Source organism: Ctenopharyngodon idella, chromosome 3 (assembly GCF_019924925.1).
Source record: "Ctenopharyngodon idella isolate HZGC_01 chromosome 3, HZGC01, whole genome shotgun sequence".
NCBI lineage: Eukaryota > Metazoa > Chordata > Actinopteri > Cypriniformes > Xenocyprididae > Ctenopharyngodon > Ctenopharyngodon idella.
Genome location: NC_067222.1, coordinates 4,224,165 through 4,239,299, shown reverse-complemented (window position 1 = coordinate 4,239,299; position 15,135 = coordinate 4,224,165). Strand labels below are relative to the sequence as shown.

Sequence of the window (15,135 nt, the reverse complement as noted above, 5' to 3'; positions counted from 1 at the left end):
GGGTCTTTATTTGGTTTAAGAAGGAGTGAAATTGTGGCTGTGTTCATATTATCTGGGAGTTTTGATTTTTGTTTTGATTCAGTAATCATACGGATGAAGAGTGGTGATAAAATGGACCAAAAGTGTTTATAGAACTCAGCAGGGAATCCGTCGGGGCCTGGTGCTTTATTGTTTGGCATGAGTTTGAGGGCATTAAAAAGTTCATGTTCTGATAAGGGAGAATCCAGAGTATTTATTTGATGTTTACTGAGTTGAGGTAAGTTGATACTGTTGAGAAATGAGTCAATGTCTTTCTGATCTGGGTCTTTATTGGAGGAATATAATTTACTGTAAAAATTTTGAAAGATTTGATTTATTTCTTCTGGTGAGTTGGTGGATTTCCCTGCTGTGTCTGTAATCAGTGGTATTGTAGCTTTTTCCTTATTTTGTTTGATTTGATTTGCCAAATATTTACTAGATTTGTTACTATGATGAAAGTTTTCTTGTCTTAGCCTATGAATTAGGAATTGTGTATGTTTATTGATTAATTCATTCAATTTGAGTTTATATTTTCTTAATGAATCCTGTGTTTCTTCTGTTGGGTTATTTATGTTAATGTCTTCTAGTTGTTTAATTTTTTGTTCCAATTCTACTTGTTGATCCTTTTCTTTCCTTTTTTTGTAAACGGAGAATGAAATTATTTTTCCTCTTAGTACGGCTTTCCCTGTTTCCCACAGAAGAGATGGAGATGTTTCCGGGGAGTCATTCATCTCTAGAAAGCATGCCCACTCTCTTTTGAAATAACTGTCAAAATCATGGTCTTTCAGAAGAGATGTGTTAAATCGCCATCTGGTAGTGGGTTTATGTTGACTAGTTGTGTTCCATTTTAATGTTACCGGGGCATGATCACTAATGACTATTGGATGGATCTTCGATTCAGAAATATTTGATATGATAGAATTACTAGTGAGAAAGAAGTCAATGCGGGAATATGAGTGGTGTACTGGTGAGAAAAATGAGTATTCTTTACTGTTAGGATGCTGTAGACGCCAACTATCGCCAAGACCAAAATCACTCATGAACTGTTTTATGGTTTCTGCAGATTTCCAAATGCGTTTATTGCCTAAACTATTACATCTATCTATTGTTGGATCTAGAACTGTATTGAAATCACCTGCGATTATGACTGGACAATTAGAAAAAATTGAAATTGAGGAGAAAAAGGTCTGGAAAAAGGATGGGTCATCTGTGTTTGGGCCATATAAGTTGCCTATTGTGACTGGGCTATTATTAATGGAGATGTTTATGATAATGAAACGTCCTTCAGGGTCTGTAATGGTGATATTATGAACAAAAGAGATTTTTTTATTTATTAGAATGCATACTCCTCTTTGTTTTGTGTTGTAGTGAGCAGAGAATAAATGACTGTAATTTGATGATTTAATTTTGTTATAATCTGATTCTGATAAATGCGTTTCTTGCAGGAGACATATGTCAGCTTGTAATTTATTTAAATGACTAAAAACTTTGACCTTCTTTGTCTGAGAACCAAATCCACGAACGTTCCAGGTTACAAAGGTGATAGATGACATGTTTTAGTGAAAAATAGACAAATGTACATGTGTGGGCCTGTTAGTACTATATATGTATACATGTGAGTGTATGTACTCGAGTGGGTGTAGTAGTGTATATGTGTGTGTGCATAACAATGCAATGTTGTTGGCAGACTAACAAAAATACAGAAACACAACTGACAGAGTATACACAGCAGAACAGCAACAACAAAACAGAAACCATTAAATACAAACATATGGTGGAACATGGGAAGGGGGACACGAGACCTAGGTGCAAAAGTAGGAGCACATCTAATAGATTAACGAAACAAAGAAAGAAGTGAGTGTGTTTAGTTCAGTTTATGATTATGGCAGTTATTGACTCAGGAATAGAAGTGAAGTGTTCAGAAAAGCCAGGGAGTAATGTCCTTATCGCGATATAGTTGTCCATCTATGTATAATTTGTCCACTGTAATGATTGCCTTTTTTCCTTCATTTATTTTTTGTTTCCTGATTGGAAAGAGTTGTTTCCGGCGTTCGAGAATGTCCTTTGGATATTGTTCATTGAGTCCATAGTTTGTGCCTTTGAGTTGTCTGCCTTGCCTCTGAACCAGTTCTTTGTGTTTATAGTGTTCGAATTTTGCGATGATCGCTCGTGGTCGACTGTTGTTGTTTTTGGATCTGATACGGTGAACACGGTGAAAGGTGATGCTCTGTACTGTTTCCGCTGGTAATTTGAGTTGTTTTATCATGAAGTCCTTGACTGATTTTTCGGGGTCGTCTGGAGTTTGTTCTGGGATGCCTGTAAAAACTAAATTGTCCCTCATGCTGCGCGATTGCAAGTCCAAAATGTTTTCTTTCATGGTTTTATTTTCGGCGACAACGGAAGTGAGTTGAATGGTAAGTGCTTGAACGGAGTCCTTTAAAAAGTTGTTTTCTTTAGTAAGAGTGTCTATCTGTTCTTGGCTGAATTCTAAACTGTGCCGCAATTCCTGGAATTCCTTGTGTATGACTTCAATAAGTGCAATCCTTGTATCAAGTCCGGTGAGTTTATTTTCAATTGAGAGCAAGATGTCGCTTACCTCGGTGCAGCACGGCGGTTTGGGTGATGTGGATGGTGTTGTACTTGGGCTGAAAGGTGAATCGGGACGAGGTCTCTTGGAGTTTGGAGTGGGGTTACCTTTACTTTTTTTGTTGTGATCTGGTTTGTCCCTGTTCATGGTGCAGCAGAATGTGTTGTAGTGCGCGTCGATATATGCTTCGAGATGATCCAGGTTGTATAATATTATAATCCGGTTTTGAAAAAACGGAGAAAAAAAGACGAAATGAGAGAAGTGTGGAAAGGGGGGGGGGGGAATCGAGAGAAAAAACAGAACAAAACAAAACAAAACGAATTGTTGTAGGTATTTCAGTTGGAGTTGTTTTTACAATCTAGCAGACGGGAGCTGCCATCTTAGATCTCGCACCGGGTCTCGTGAGGTCTCGCGTTACTCAGCCATCACCGTCTCGCCGTCACCGTCTCGCCGCGATTTCTCGATTTAAAAAATAATAAAATCGAGGCAAAACATTAAATTTGGATTAATCGAAAACATTGGAAAAATCTCCCAGCTCTAACTGAAAGGCTCTTTGGGGAACCAAAAATGGTTCTTCTATGACATCATTGCAAAAACCTTTTATTTTTAAGAGTGTATAAGTCACTATCTGAGGTCAAATAGCGCAGAGAGATTGTGAAATGTTGGGGTCGTGGCTCAGAAAACCGTCAAGACTGAGGACAGACACGCTGTTTGTTTTGCCAAATTTATTCCCTCACAAATGAGGTGTAAAAACGACACAGCGGAGCTTTCAACCGCACCGAATGAAGACTAATAACCGGCACCCGATGGACAGACCTGCTGTAAATTGGCCTGCCGCCCCTCTGCCGCTCTTTCTTCCTGTTGTTGTGCTGTAATTGGAAGGAATGAGGGGGAATCCTTCCACATCAGGAGGATCCGAGCACACTGCGACTGTGCTAGTGTTGTGCTGCTTGTTGGTGGTGGGTTATTTTAGTGGACTCTCGGGTGCTAATGATCAGGTCTGTGGTTCCTGCTTCCTGACCGCGTACAGTTAGTTTTACATGTTCATTTTCCACTCTCTCTGGCCTCATGTAGTTACTGTACCTTCCAGACATACTTTATGTAACTTTTTATGCATTTTGTTTTTAGAGAAATGAATTTTCCTTTAGTGAGGATGCATTAAATTGGTCAAAAGTGACAGTGAAGACATTTATAATGTTACAAATAAATGCTGAAATAAAATAAAATAAGTTTAATAAAAATCTGATGCTTCATATTTTTGTGGGAACCAAGTTTAATAAAAATATGAAGCAACACAACTGTTGATAATAATCAGAAATGTTTCTTGAGCATCAAATCATCATATTAGAATGATTTCTGAAGGATCATGTGACACTGAAGACTGGAGCAATGATGCTGAAATGACATTACATTTTACAATACATTTTAACATATATTCACACACAAAACTATGAAAGCTTGTTTTTGCCATGAAATATAAAAAAAAGGTAATTGCAACTTCTGACTTTTTTCTCACAATTGCGAGATTATATCTCACAACTCTGACTTTTTGCGAGTTTTAAAGTCAGAATTGTGAGTTATAAAGTCAGAATTGTGAGTTATAAAATCAGAATTGCGAGATATAAAGTCAGAATTGCCTGATATAAAGTCAGAATTGTGAGTTATAAAGTCAGAATTGTGTGTTATAAAGTCAGAATTGCGAGTTAAAAAAGTCAGAATTGCAAATTATAAAGTCAAAATTGTAAGATATAAAGTCAGAATTGCGAGTTTTAAAGTCAGAATTGCAAATTATAAAGTCAGAATTGCGAGTTTTAAAGTCAGAATTGCGATAAAGTCAGAAAAAGTCGCTATTACCTTTATTTTATTTTTTTTTTATTTAGTGGTGGAAACAAGCTTCCATAGAAAACACTTATTTTAAATTTGTAATAATATTTTTACAATATTACTGTTTTTCCTGTAATTTTAATCGAATAAGCGCAGCCTTGGTGAAGAGACTTCTTTCAAAAACATTAAAAAATCATACCAACCCCAAACTTTGCAAAGGTAGTGTACTTCATTTGTACTTATCTAGTTTACATCAGGAAGGTTGAGTTTCTGAATACTGATTATGTAAATGTGGGCGGTCATATGTTAATGAGCTCATGATGTGATATATTAACAGTATAGAAGAATGCACCTTTTTCAGGTCATGAATAATTGAAAATATGTCTGTCTGATTTGAGAGGTGTACGAGACCTCGGCCCACCCTGACGGCTCTCTTCTGTCTCTCTGAAGGCGTGTGAGCAGTAATTAGTGCGTGTGTCTGTGTGATTGTGTGGGATGCGAGGGCATCGGCGCTGGACTCTGAGGGGTTGAAGGTCTCTCCAGGACGCCGGCGTCTCCTCTGATTTACCAGCCTCTTTTTTCTCGTCTGGTTCATCTGCCCCCAGAAAATGTGTTTGTCACACACTTCAGAGCGGCAGCGGAGATCAGACGGCAGCAAGCGTGGCTTTGTGTTTTGCTAATAAGCTCCTTCTTCTCCCCGTGTGACTCGGAGCGCTGCCCTTTTTAAAGAGCCTGTGTGTGTGTGTGTGTTTCACTGCTGCGCTGCTTTGAAACTCAGTGCTGCTTTGTACCGTGTTTTGCGTTGCGTCATGAAAGTGTGTTATCAGAGGTGTTAAGTGCACTAGATTGTGTTTGCGGGTTACAGTAAGTTAAGTTTGTGTGCTTTTGGGACTTGGATACTTGCATACTGCAGAGTATTTTATAATATTTATAATCTTTAGTTTATAATAATTTTATATATTTGTTATAAAAGATACAATATACACTACCGTTGACACATTTTTTAAAGAAGTTTCATCAGCTCACCAAGGCTGCATTTATTTGATCGATAATACAATAAAGAACAGTCATATTGTGAAATATTATTACAAATTAAAATAGCTGTTTTCTATGTGAATATATGTTAAAATGTAATTTATTCCTGTGATCAAAGCTGAATTTTCAGCATCATTACTCCAGTCTTCATTGTCACATGATCCTGCAGAAATCATTCTAATATGATGATTTGATGCTCAAGAAACATTTCTGATTATTATCAGTGTTGAAAACTGTTGTGCTGCCATCTGACCAATCAGAGCAGAGTAGATTTCATGGTTTCATGGTTCTGACTGTATGTTAGAGACCCGCTCTGAACTGATCCGGGATCAGAATGACGCAGCAGCAGAAACACAAACTCAGCAAAGACACAGAAAAAGATTTATTTTTTGTAAGAATATTTAATGTAAGCGTCAAACTGGGTAACGAGAGGCAGCTGAGGAGAGAGATGAAGAGAGGATTTCTGTTTTTAATATCTTAATTATTCTGCATAATTGTTATCAATTTCAATTATATATTTTTGCTTTGTGCTATTTTGCACTGTTTTCACTTATGTTGTAAATGTTACAACACATAAAGCTGAAGTGGTAAAGACAGAAAGAGAGAAAAGAGCCATTTAATGAAAAATGGAAAATAGTCTTTACCAGTGTCCAGAAATTATTTACCTTAATTATGACATTTACCTGGAAAGGTCTAGAATATAATATAATGAAGTATATCAAATTTTGATAACAGATAAAACATTACGTGAAGTTAAGTGGCATTTTTTGCCCCCACATTTTGAATGTATGGGTATTTGTGTCACTTTTGGTGGGATTTTGCTCTAGTTTCTGACCCTGGTAGTTACACAGAACAAACAGGAATAAAGAGACGATGAAACAGACAGAAAGCGACTATGAGCTGATCTCAGGGTACAGTCGTCCTTTATCAGCCGTAGATGCTCGGCTTTAATTGGGACCTGCGTTTTTTTCAGAAACTCTCTGTGTAGATTTACTTCCCGCTCAATTACAGCGGCTGACGGTTCTCGGCTCATTAAGACTCCAGGAAAAGATCTGCAGGAACAACAGCTGAGACGAACACGAAATGACCACAACCAGAACAGGCAACGAGGAAAATCCAGTGCATTTATCTTCCTCCTGCGTTCAGAGATTCCTTTTGCTTTATCTGTTTAGTACAGATGTTTATTTATTTATTATTACCCATAAGTCTTATTTCCAGTGAAATTGTGAAATGGAACACAGTGATCTATATCTTGGAATTATATATGTGTGTATATGGGCCATTCTGCAGAATTGGTTCAAAGTCAGAGTTGGAAATATCTTAAAAAAATGTCTTTTTCCACAAATTTTGTATGTATGCAAATTGTATAATATCCAAGGTACACATTTCTAGTAATTTTGCAGTTAATTCTCATATTGTATTTTCCTCTCCCAAAATTTGTCACTACCGAAACACAATGATAAATAATTTAATAAGAAGGCTTACATTGACCTATTAAGATTTTGTTTACATCTACCTTACCTATATATTTTTTCTGCTACTTTTTAAAAAAAAGTTTTCACAGGTAAATCAATGACAATTACAATTTTAACAATATTTCATGTGTAATTTATGAGATTTGTTGTATTTTGAATTCAATCTTTCTTTGTAAAAGGCATAAAGTTTATCATACTGATTTCAAAGTTAAGGATTCATTAGTTTGAATATACATTGAACCAAACACTATCATAACATCTTAGTTGAAAATTTAATATACTTTATTTGTCACAAAACATCCCGTGTTTCGGTCGTGACTACATATTTTCGGTAGTGACAGTAATGTGTTGATAGCCACTACATCACATTACACAATTTTAACTCACATACTAAAACATTTTAAAGTACTAATGATTTACATAACTGTACTAAAATTTTTATTTCCCTTAAATAAATGATTGTGTTCCCTTTTGTCACAACCGAAACCTCACCACATGTTTCAGTCGTGACTGTTTCGATAGTGACAATTTTAGATACTTTTGAGCCTAGCTCAAAGATGATAATCAACACATGGTGACAACACATAGCTAGCACAGTTCAGAACAGTTGTACACACACAAAAACTAAAATGTATCGAAATTTATCAAAAAACAATGATGTCACAACCGAATCTTCACCACGTTTCGGTCATGACTGTTTCGGTAGTGACAATTTTAGATACTTTTGAGCCTAGCTCAAAGATGCTAATCAGCACATGGTTAGCTAGCACAGTTCTGACAAGTTGTACACACACAAACAAATACATTTTATGGAATAAAAGTTTGCATATTTTGTTGAGTATCATATTATACATCAGGCTTTTATGGTTTATGTAGTATGATATAGTGAGAATATGGAGAGTAAAAAAATGGCCAAACTGTGCAAAAATATGCAGTTTGGTTCAGATGTTGATATTTATATGGCTGTTCTGAAAGCTTGTAATGTAAATCAATGACATCTTCTTTTACAGTATAGCAGATATGCTTATAAAAATCAGTCGTCACTCTATATCTGCCAATAATTTGTTTTAATAATATATTTAAATGTTTAGTTTTATAAAAGCTCTGTAGTTTTAAAACATATAATGCAATGCAATACAATGGTTATTGAGAGATCTGATGAAGTAATAAACGCTCCTCAAAAGCCTGATGGTTATATTTGATACATTTTAACATAATTTTAACAAGAGCAGTTGATGAAACCAGTCGTTTTGGAGGTGTAGCAAGCTATATTTTTATGAAGGAAATGCAAAAAAAAAAAAAAAAAAGGAAAAGAAAAGAAAAGAAAAGAAAAGAAAAGAAAAGAAAAAAGATTTATGGATAATCAAGTGTACCTAAGTTGCTTCAGTCCAGTAGTGTTCATCTTGAAATATTGCTAACAATATAAAAGTTATTCATATGTTAACTTTATACAAATCAGTAAAGTTTTCACAGCTACAAGACACATGAACCACAAGCTGAAGGGGGATGTTTTTATAATTATACTAAAAGTCTTTCATTTGCTAAATAAAATATCAATCAGATGACAGAAGGCATGTAGTAGATTGTGTACAACAGGTTTTTCAGCAAAGTTGATCATTTCGAGGCCTTAGAAATGTACATATCAAATACAAAACAGCAGGGTTCATAGGGAAGCTTGTAGCTTGACAAACAACTTGTCTTCAACAGCGCTGAGCAGAAAGTGTTTATGTGAAGACGTGTTAAAGCGTCTGTCTGAGCGTCGACCGCTGTTAACATTAGTAACCTGTCAGGAAAATCAAAGCTCTCAGTCAAAACATCGTAAGGAGACTGATTTCCTTTTTTCTGCACTGTCGAAAATCCCAGTGGCCTCTAGCCCTCCGAGCAGCTTCTACAACACAAAGTCTGTTCATTAGTAATGATCAAGCGTGTCTGTAATCATCCGTGAGATGTGATCGTTGTTTTCGTGGCCTATTTAAAGTGCAGGGCAGCCGTATTCCCTGATCGGCCCATCAGAGGCGCGTTTGGAAGGATAAAAACACCTCAGACATGCACTGCATTGTTCAGTTTGAACATACGGCCCTATATGCGAAGGCTGCAGGGGTTTAATGTATGCTTTCATTTGCATTCATGTTTCCAGGGTAATCAGGAGGCCACCAATCCGGCGGACGCGATGGCCCAGACGTACACCCCGCAGTACGCGCATCCCGCGCAGAACGGCATCCCTGCAGAGTTCAGTGCGACACACGCTCTTCCCACGCAAGACTACGCAGGACAGAACCGAGTCCCGGATCACGGCTTGACGCTCTACACGCCGGCACAGACTCACAGCGATCTGGCCAACGCCGACAGCAGCACGCCAGCTATCAGCACTGGAACCAACACAGCAACGGTGCGTTAAACACGCAGACACACGTGCTGCAAACATGCAAACAGTCTCGTTTCTATGGAAGCTTGTTTCTGGAATTAAAAAAGAGACTTTTTAATCTCACATTTTCTTTTCACGAAATTCTTAGTTTATATCTCACAATTTAGACTTTCATCCCACAATTCTGAGAAAAAAAAGACAAAATTGTGGGATGTAAACTCAGAACTGTGAGATATAAACTTGCAAGTCTGAGAAGAAAAGTCCAGACAAGACATTTCCAGACATTTTTCTCTCAATTCTGAAAAAGAAAGTCAGAATTGCAAGAAATGAACTTTGAATTGCGAGATAAAATTGAACAATTCTCAGAACTTTTGTTTTCACAATTATATCATACAATTCAGACAATTCTGAGTTTATATCTCACAATAAACTTAGTATTGCGAGATATAAACTCGGAATTATATAGCAAGAAAAGTCCAAACAAGAAGATTCAAACTTTTTTTTTCACTCAATTCTGAAAAATTCTGAAACAGTAAAATTGCAAGAAATAAACTCAAAATTGAATTGCGAGATATAATCTCAGAATTGAATTGCGAGATATAATCTCAGAATTGAATTGCGAGATATAATCTCAGAATTGAATTGCGAGATATAATCTCAGAATTGAATTGTGAGATATGAACTCAGTATTGAATTGTGAGATATGAACTCAGTATTGAATTGCAAGATTTAAACTCACAATTCTGAGGAAAAAGTTAGAATTGCGAGATATACTCAGAATTGAATTGTGAGATACAAATTCACAACTGAATTGTAAGATATAAACTCAGAATTGAATTGCGAGATATGAACTCAGAATTGAATTGCGCGATATGAACTCAGAATTGAATTGTGAGATATGAACTCAGAATTGAATTGCAAGATATGAACTCAGAATTGCAAGATTTAAACACAATTCTGAGGAAAAAAGTTAGAATTGTGAGATATAAACTCAGAATTGAATTGCGAGATATAAACTCAGAATTGAATTGCAAGATATGAACTCAGAATTTAATTGCGAGATATGAACTCAGAATTGAATTGCGAGATATAAACTCAGAATTGAATTGCGAGATATGAACTCAGTATTGAATTGCGAGATATGAACTCAGAATTGAATTGCGAGATATGAACTCAGAATTGAATTGCAAGATTTAAACTCACAATTCTGAGGAAAAAGTTAGAATTGTGAGATATTCTCAGAATTGAATTGTGAGATACTAATTCACAATTGAATTGTAAGATATAAACTCAGAATTGAATTGTGAGATATAAACTCAGAATTGAATTGTGAGATATGAACTCAGAATTGAATTGTGAGATATGAACTCAGAATTGAATTGTGAGATATAAACTCAGAAATTAATTGCAAGATATGAACTCAGAATTGAATTGCGAGATATGGACTCAGAATTGAATTGAGAGATATGAACTCAGAATTGAATTGTGAGATATGAACTCAGAATTGAATTGTGAGATATGAACTCAGAATTGAATTGTGAGATATAAACTCAGAAATTAATTGCAAGATATGAACTCAGAATTGAATTGCGAGATATGAACTCAGAATTGAATTGAGAGATATGAACTCAGAATTGAATTGCGAGATATGGACTCACAATTCTGAGGAAAAAGTTAGAATTGCGAGATATATACTCAGAATTGAATTGAGAGATATGAACTCAGAATTGAATTGCGAGATATGGACTCACAATTCTGAGGAAAAAGTTAGAATTGTGAGATATGAACTCAGAATTGAATTGCGAGATATGAACCTTAGAATTGAATTGCAAAATATAAACTCATAATTGCAAGATTTAAACTCACAATTCTGGGAAAGAAAATTGTGTTTTCTGTGGAGAAAAAAAGAATTGCGAGATATGAACTCAGAATTGAATTGAGAGATATACACTCAGAATTGAATTGCAAGATATAAACTCACAATTCTGAGGAAAAAGTTAGAATTGCGAGATATATACTCAGAATTCTGAAATAAGGACAGAATTGCGAGATGTAAACTCAGAATTTTGACAAAAAAGATAGAACTGCAGGATAAACTCAAAATTCTTAAAAAAAGACAATTGCATGATGTAAACTCAGAATTCTAAAAAAAAAAAAAAAAAAAAAAAAAAGAGAATTGCGAGATGTAAATTCAGAATTCTAAAAAGAGACAGAATTACTAATTTCTCAGGGGAAAAAAGAGAATTGCAAGAAGTAAACTCGGAATTCTAAAAAAGGAGAATGGCAAGACGTAAACTTAGAATTCTAAAAGAGAATTGCAATATGTAATTCGGAATTATAAAAAGAGACAATTGCAAGATGTAAACTCGGAATTCTCAGGGGGAAAAAGGACAAAATTGCATGATATATACACAATTTTTTTTTTTTTTTTTTTTTTTTTAATATAGAATTACATAAGGTAAACTCAGAATTCTAAAAAGAGACAGAATTCCAAGATGTAAACTCAATTCTAAAAGAGACAGAATTGTAAGATGCAAAAATTTACTGACAATTTCTGAGTAAAAAGTTTTTTTCAAAGTAAATCCTACACCAATTTTGTGTACATATAATATAAAGTTTTTCAACTACAGTTAAACTACTGTTTTTATTAATAGAAGCACTTATGCTATCAGGTTTTCTTTTTGAAGAAGAAGAAGAAGAAACAAGTGAGAAAAAACTTTTTTTTTTTTTCTGTTGTTCTGCTATTGAATGTCAGCCTTAGTGTTTGTATTTCTCTGATTTACTCCTGAGATTCACTATAACGGCACTGCTAATGCTTTGCTTTTGAATTATATATTGCTTGTGTTACTCCTCATTTGTAAGTCGCTTTGTATATGTATTTGTATAAAAAAACATCTGCTTCCTTTAATGCAAATTAGCAGCAGTTATGTTTTCGCTTTTCTGTTTATTTAATGGCTTGCAGTTTTTGGTTGGTATTAATCTGGTTAAGAATTAAAGTAGTAAGTATTAATTTCTTAAGGAAAAAAAAAAAAAAAAAAATCTTACTGACCCCAAACTTTTGAAGGTACAGTATCATGATTAATTTATGGTGCAACGTTGGTAAAAAGTGACTCTACATGACAGGAGGATGAAAAATAAGAGCAGTTGATGAAACCAGACATTTTGGAGGTTTAGCAAGCTAATATATTTTTATGAAGGAAATGCAAATACTTCCAACAAAACATAAGTTTGCACGTCTGTAAGTGAAATAAATAAACAGAAAAGCATCCTATTTGAGGTATTTTTTTCCCCTAAGGAATAGTATACCCTGATGAATTGTTCAATCAACAAGACCAGGAAGCTGCATAAAGACAATGAATTTTGATTCCATTACAAGAAACTAGCATCAGATATCATTCAGTTCACACTAGAAACATCTCTTGACATCATTCCATGAACCTGTGTGTCCTGGAATGTCCCGGAGTGGACGAGGTTCATCTCCCATAAGTCATTGCTAAAATATTCACTGATTATTAAGCCATGGAGGAACCTGTGCAAGAAGCCACAGTGTGAGACGGCGTGTTTTGGGAGTACATGCTCCTCTGTCCAAAATAATGAGCAGAGAGAGACCGCTTGACACGACTGTAACGATGTGTCACACTCTGTGCTGTTATAATGACATAATCACTGTCATGTTTCGCTCGCGCAGTATTACTATCTCTCGCTCGCAGACAGAGTGACACCAAATAAGTGCCGTGTCTGTTTGCATCATTCCTGCTTCATGCAGTCGGGACATTAATTGATGCTACTGTGACTAAATACCAACACAATTTATTCAGTGCATTGGGCCGCGTGAACACCAATCCTTATGCAGTTCTTGTATTGTGTTGATGGCATTTGCATTCATTTTAAGGTGTGAATAAGAAGAAAAGCTCAAATGTGTTGAAGATGAAGCATGTTTGGTAGTTTTGTCAGTGCAGTAATGGTCTTTTGATTTCTTCTTCCTCTTCTCCTCCTGGCCTGTTTTCTTTATGTCTTCAGAGGAGCGTGAACATGGTGTAGCATGAATAATTTAGCGTAGCAGAAAGGTGGACACGCTCGCTAGTTAATCTCGTTCGGTGGATATCTCACTGCTCTGCAGATTGCTCTCTTATAGTCTTTCTGCGGCTGATAAAGGCTCACGGCCCTGTCCTTAAACCTTATAATAAATGATTATTGTTCTCATGAAGAGTGTGTCTTATTAAAAGCTCTTCATTGAGCGTAATAACTGATTCTCAAGAAAAAAAATGAATGAATGAATGAACATTTATTGAGGTTTATGCTTACAACAAGAAAAATAAATCAATAGAAAGAACAAACGAAAGAAAGAACTAACAAATGAATGAATGAATAAAAGAAAGGATGAAAGAAAGAAAGAAAAGAAAGAGTAAAGAAAGAGTGAATGAAAGAATGATAGGAAGAAAGAAAGGATGCATGAATGAAAGAAATGATGAATGAACAAAAGAAAGAAATTACAGATGAATGAAAGAAAGAAAGAACAAACAAATGAAAGAAAGGTTGAATGAAAGAAAGAAAGGATGAATGAACAAAAGAAAGAAAGAAATTACAGACGAATGAAGGAGAAAGAAAGGACCAACAAACAAACGAAAGAAAGAAAGGATGAACGAACAAAAGAAAGAAATGATGAACGAAAGAAAGGATGAATGAACGAAAGAGATAAAGGATGAAAAGAAGTAAGTAAGAACAAACAAAAGAAAGAATGAAAGAAAGGACGAACAAATAAAAGAAAGAAAGGATGAACAAACAAATGAAAGACAAACAAAAGGAAGAAAGAAGGAAATAAATAAATAAAAAGAAAGGCTGAATGAACGAAAGTCAGGAAGAAATGATAAATGAACAAAAGATAGAAACGATGAGAGGCGTCTGAAAGAATGAAGGAAAAAGGATGAATGAAATAAAAATGAACGAACAAAAGAGAATGAAAGAAAGGATTAATGAAAGGATGAATGAATGAATGAATGAATGAATGAAGGAAAGAACGAAAAGAAGGATGAATGAACAAAAGATAGAACAGATGAAGGAATGAAAGAAAAAGGATGAATGAACAAAAGAAAGAACAAACAAATGAAAGGGAGAAAGGATGAACAAACAAAAGAAAAAAGGATGAATGAAGGAAAAAGAGCGAACGAATGAAAGTAAGAAAGGATGAACGAATGAATGAAAGGAAGAAAGAAAGAAAGGATGAACAAAAGAAAGGATGAAAAAGGGGTTAACGAACAAAAGAAAGAAAAGAAGAAAGGATGAATGAACAAAAGATAAAAAGGATGAAAGAAAGAATGAAGGAAGAAAGGATGAACAAACAAAAGAAATAAAAGATGAAAGGAAGAAAGAAAGGATTAAAGGAAGAAAGGATGAATGAACAAAAGAAAGACAGAAAAGGATGAACGAAAGATAAAGAGAACAAACAAAAGTAAGAAAGATGAATGAAAGGATGAACAAAAGAAAGGATGAACGGACATAAGAAATAAAGAAGGAAAGAAGAAGGGATGAATGAACAAAAGATAAAAAGTGAACGAAAGAAAGAATGAAGGAAGAAAGGATGAACGAATGAAAGAAATAAAGGATGAAAGGAAGAAAGGATGAATGAACAAAAGAAAGGATGAACAAATAAAAGGGAGAAAGGATGAACAAAGAAAGAAAAGGATGAACGAAAGAAAAAGAGAAGGAACGAAAGTAAGAAAGGATGAACAAAAGAATGTGAGAAAGAAAGAAAGTTGTATAAATTAAAAAATAAATGTATTTTTATATTCTTTATAAATATTTGTAAAATTTATATGATTTAATAAAATCAA

The 15,135-nt window shown here is 34.9% G+C and overlaps 1 protein-coding gene across 12 annotated transcripts in view; it reads left to right on the top strand.

Annotated features, from left to right (window-relative positions):
- rbfox3b (RNA binding fox-1 homolog 3b) overlaps positions 1–15,135 on the top strand; it is a 327,667-nt gene that overhangs the window by 255,809 nt on the left and 56,723 nt on the right. For all 12 annotated transcript variants that reach the window (XM_051887979.1, XM_051887972.1, XM_051887981.1 and 9 more), the window contains one exon: positions 9,077–9,328. In XM_051887979.1, coding sequence (XP_051743939.1) covers positions 9,077–9,328 — 252 coding nt within the window. The remainder of the gene's footprint in view (positions 1–9,076; positions 9,329–15,135) is intronic.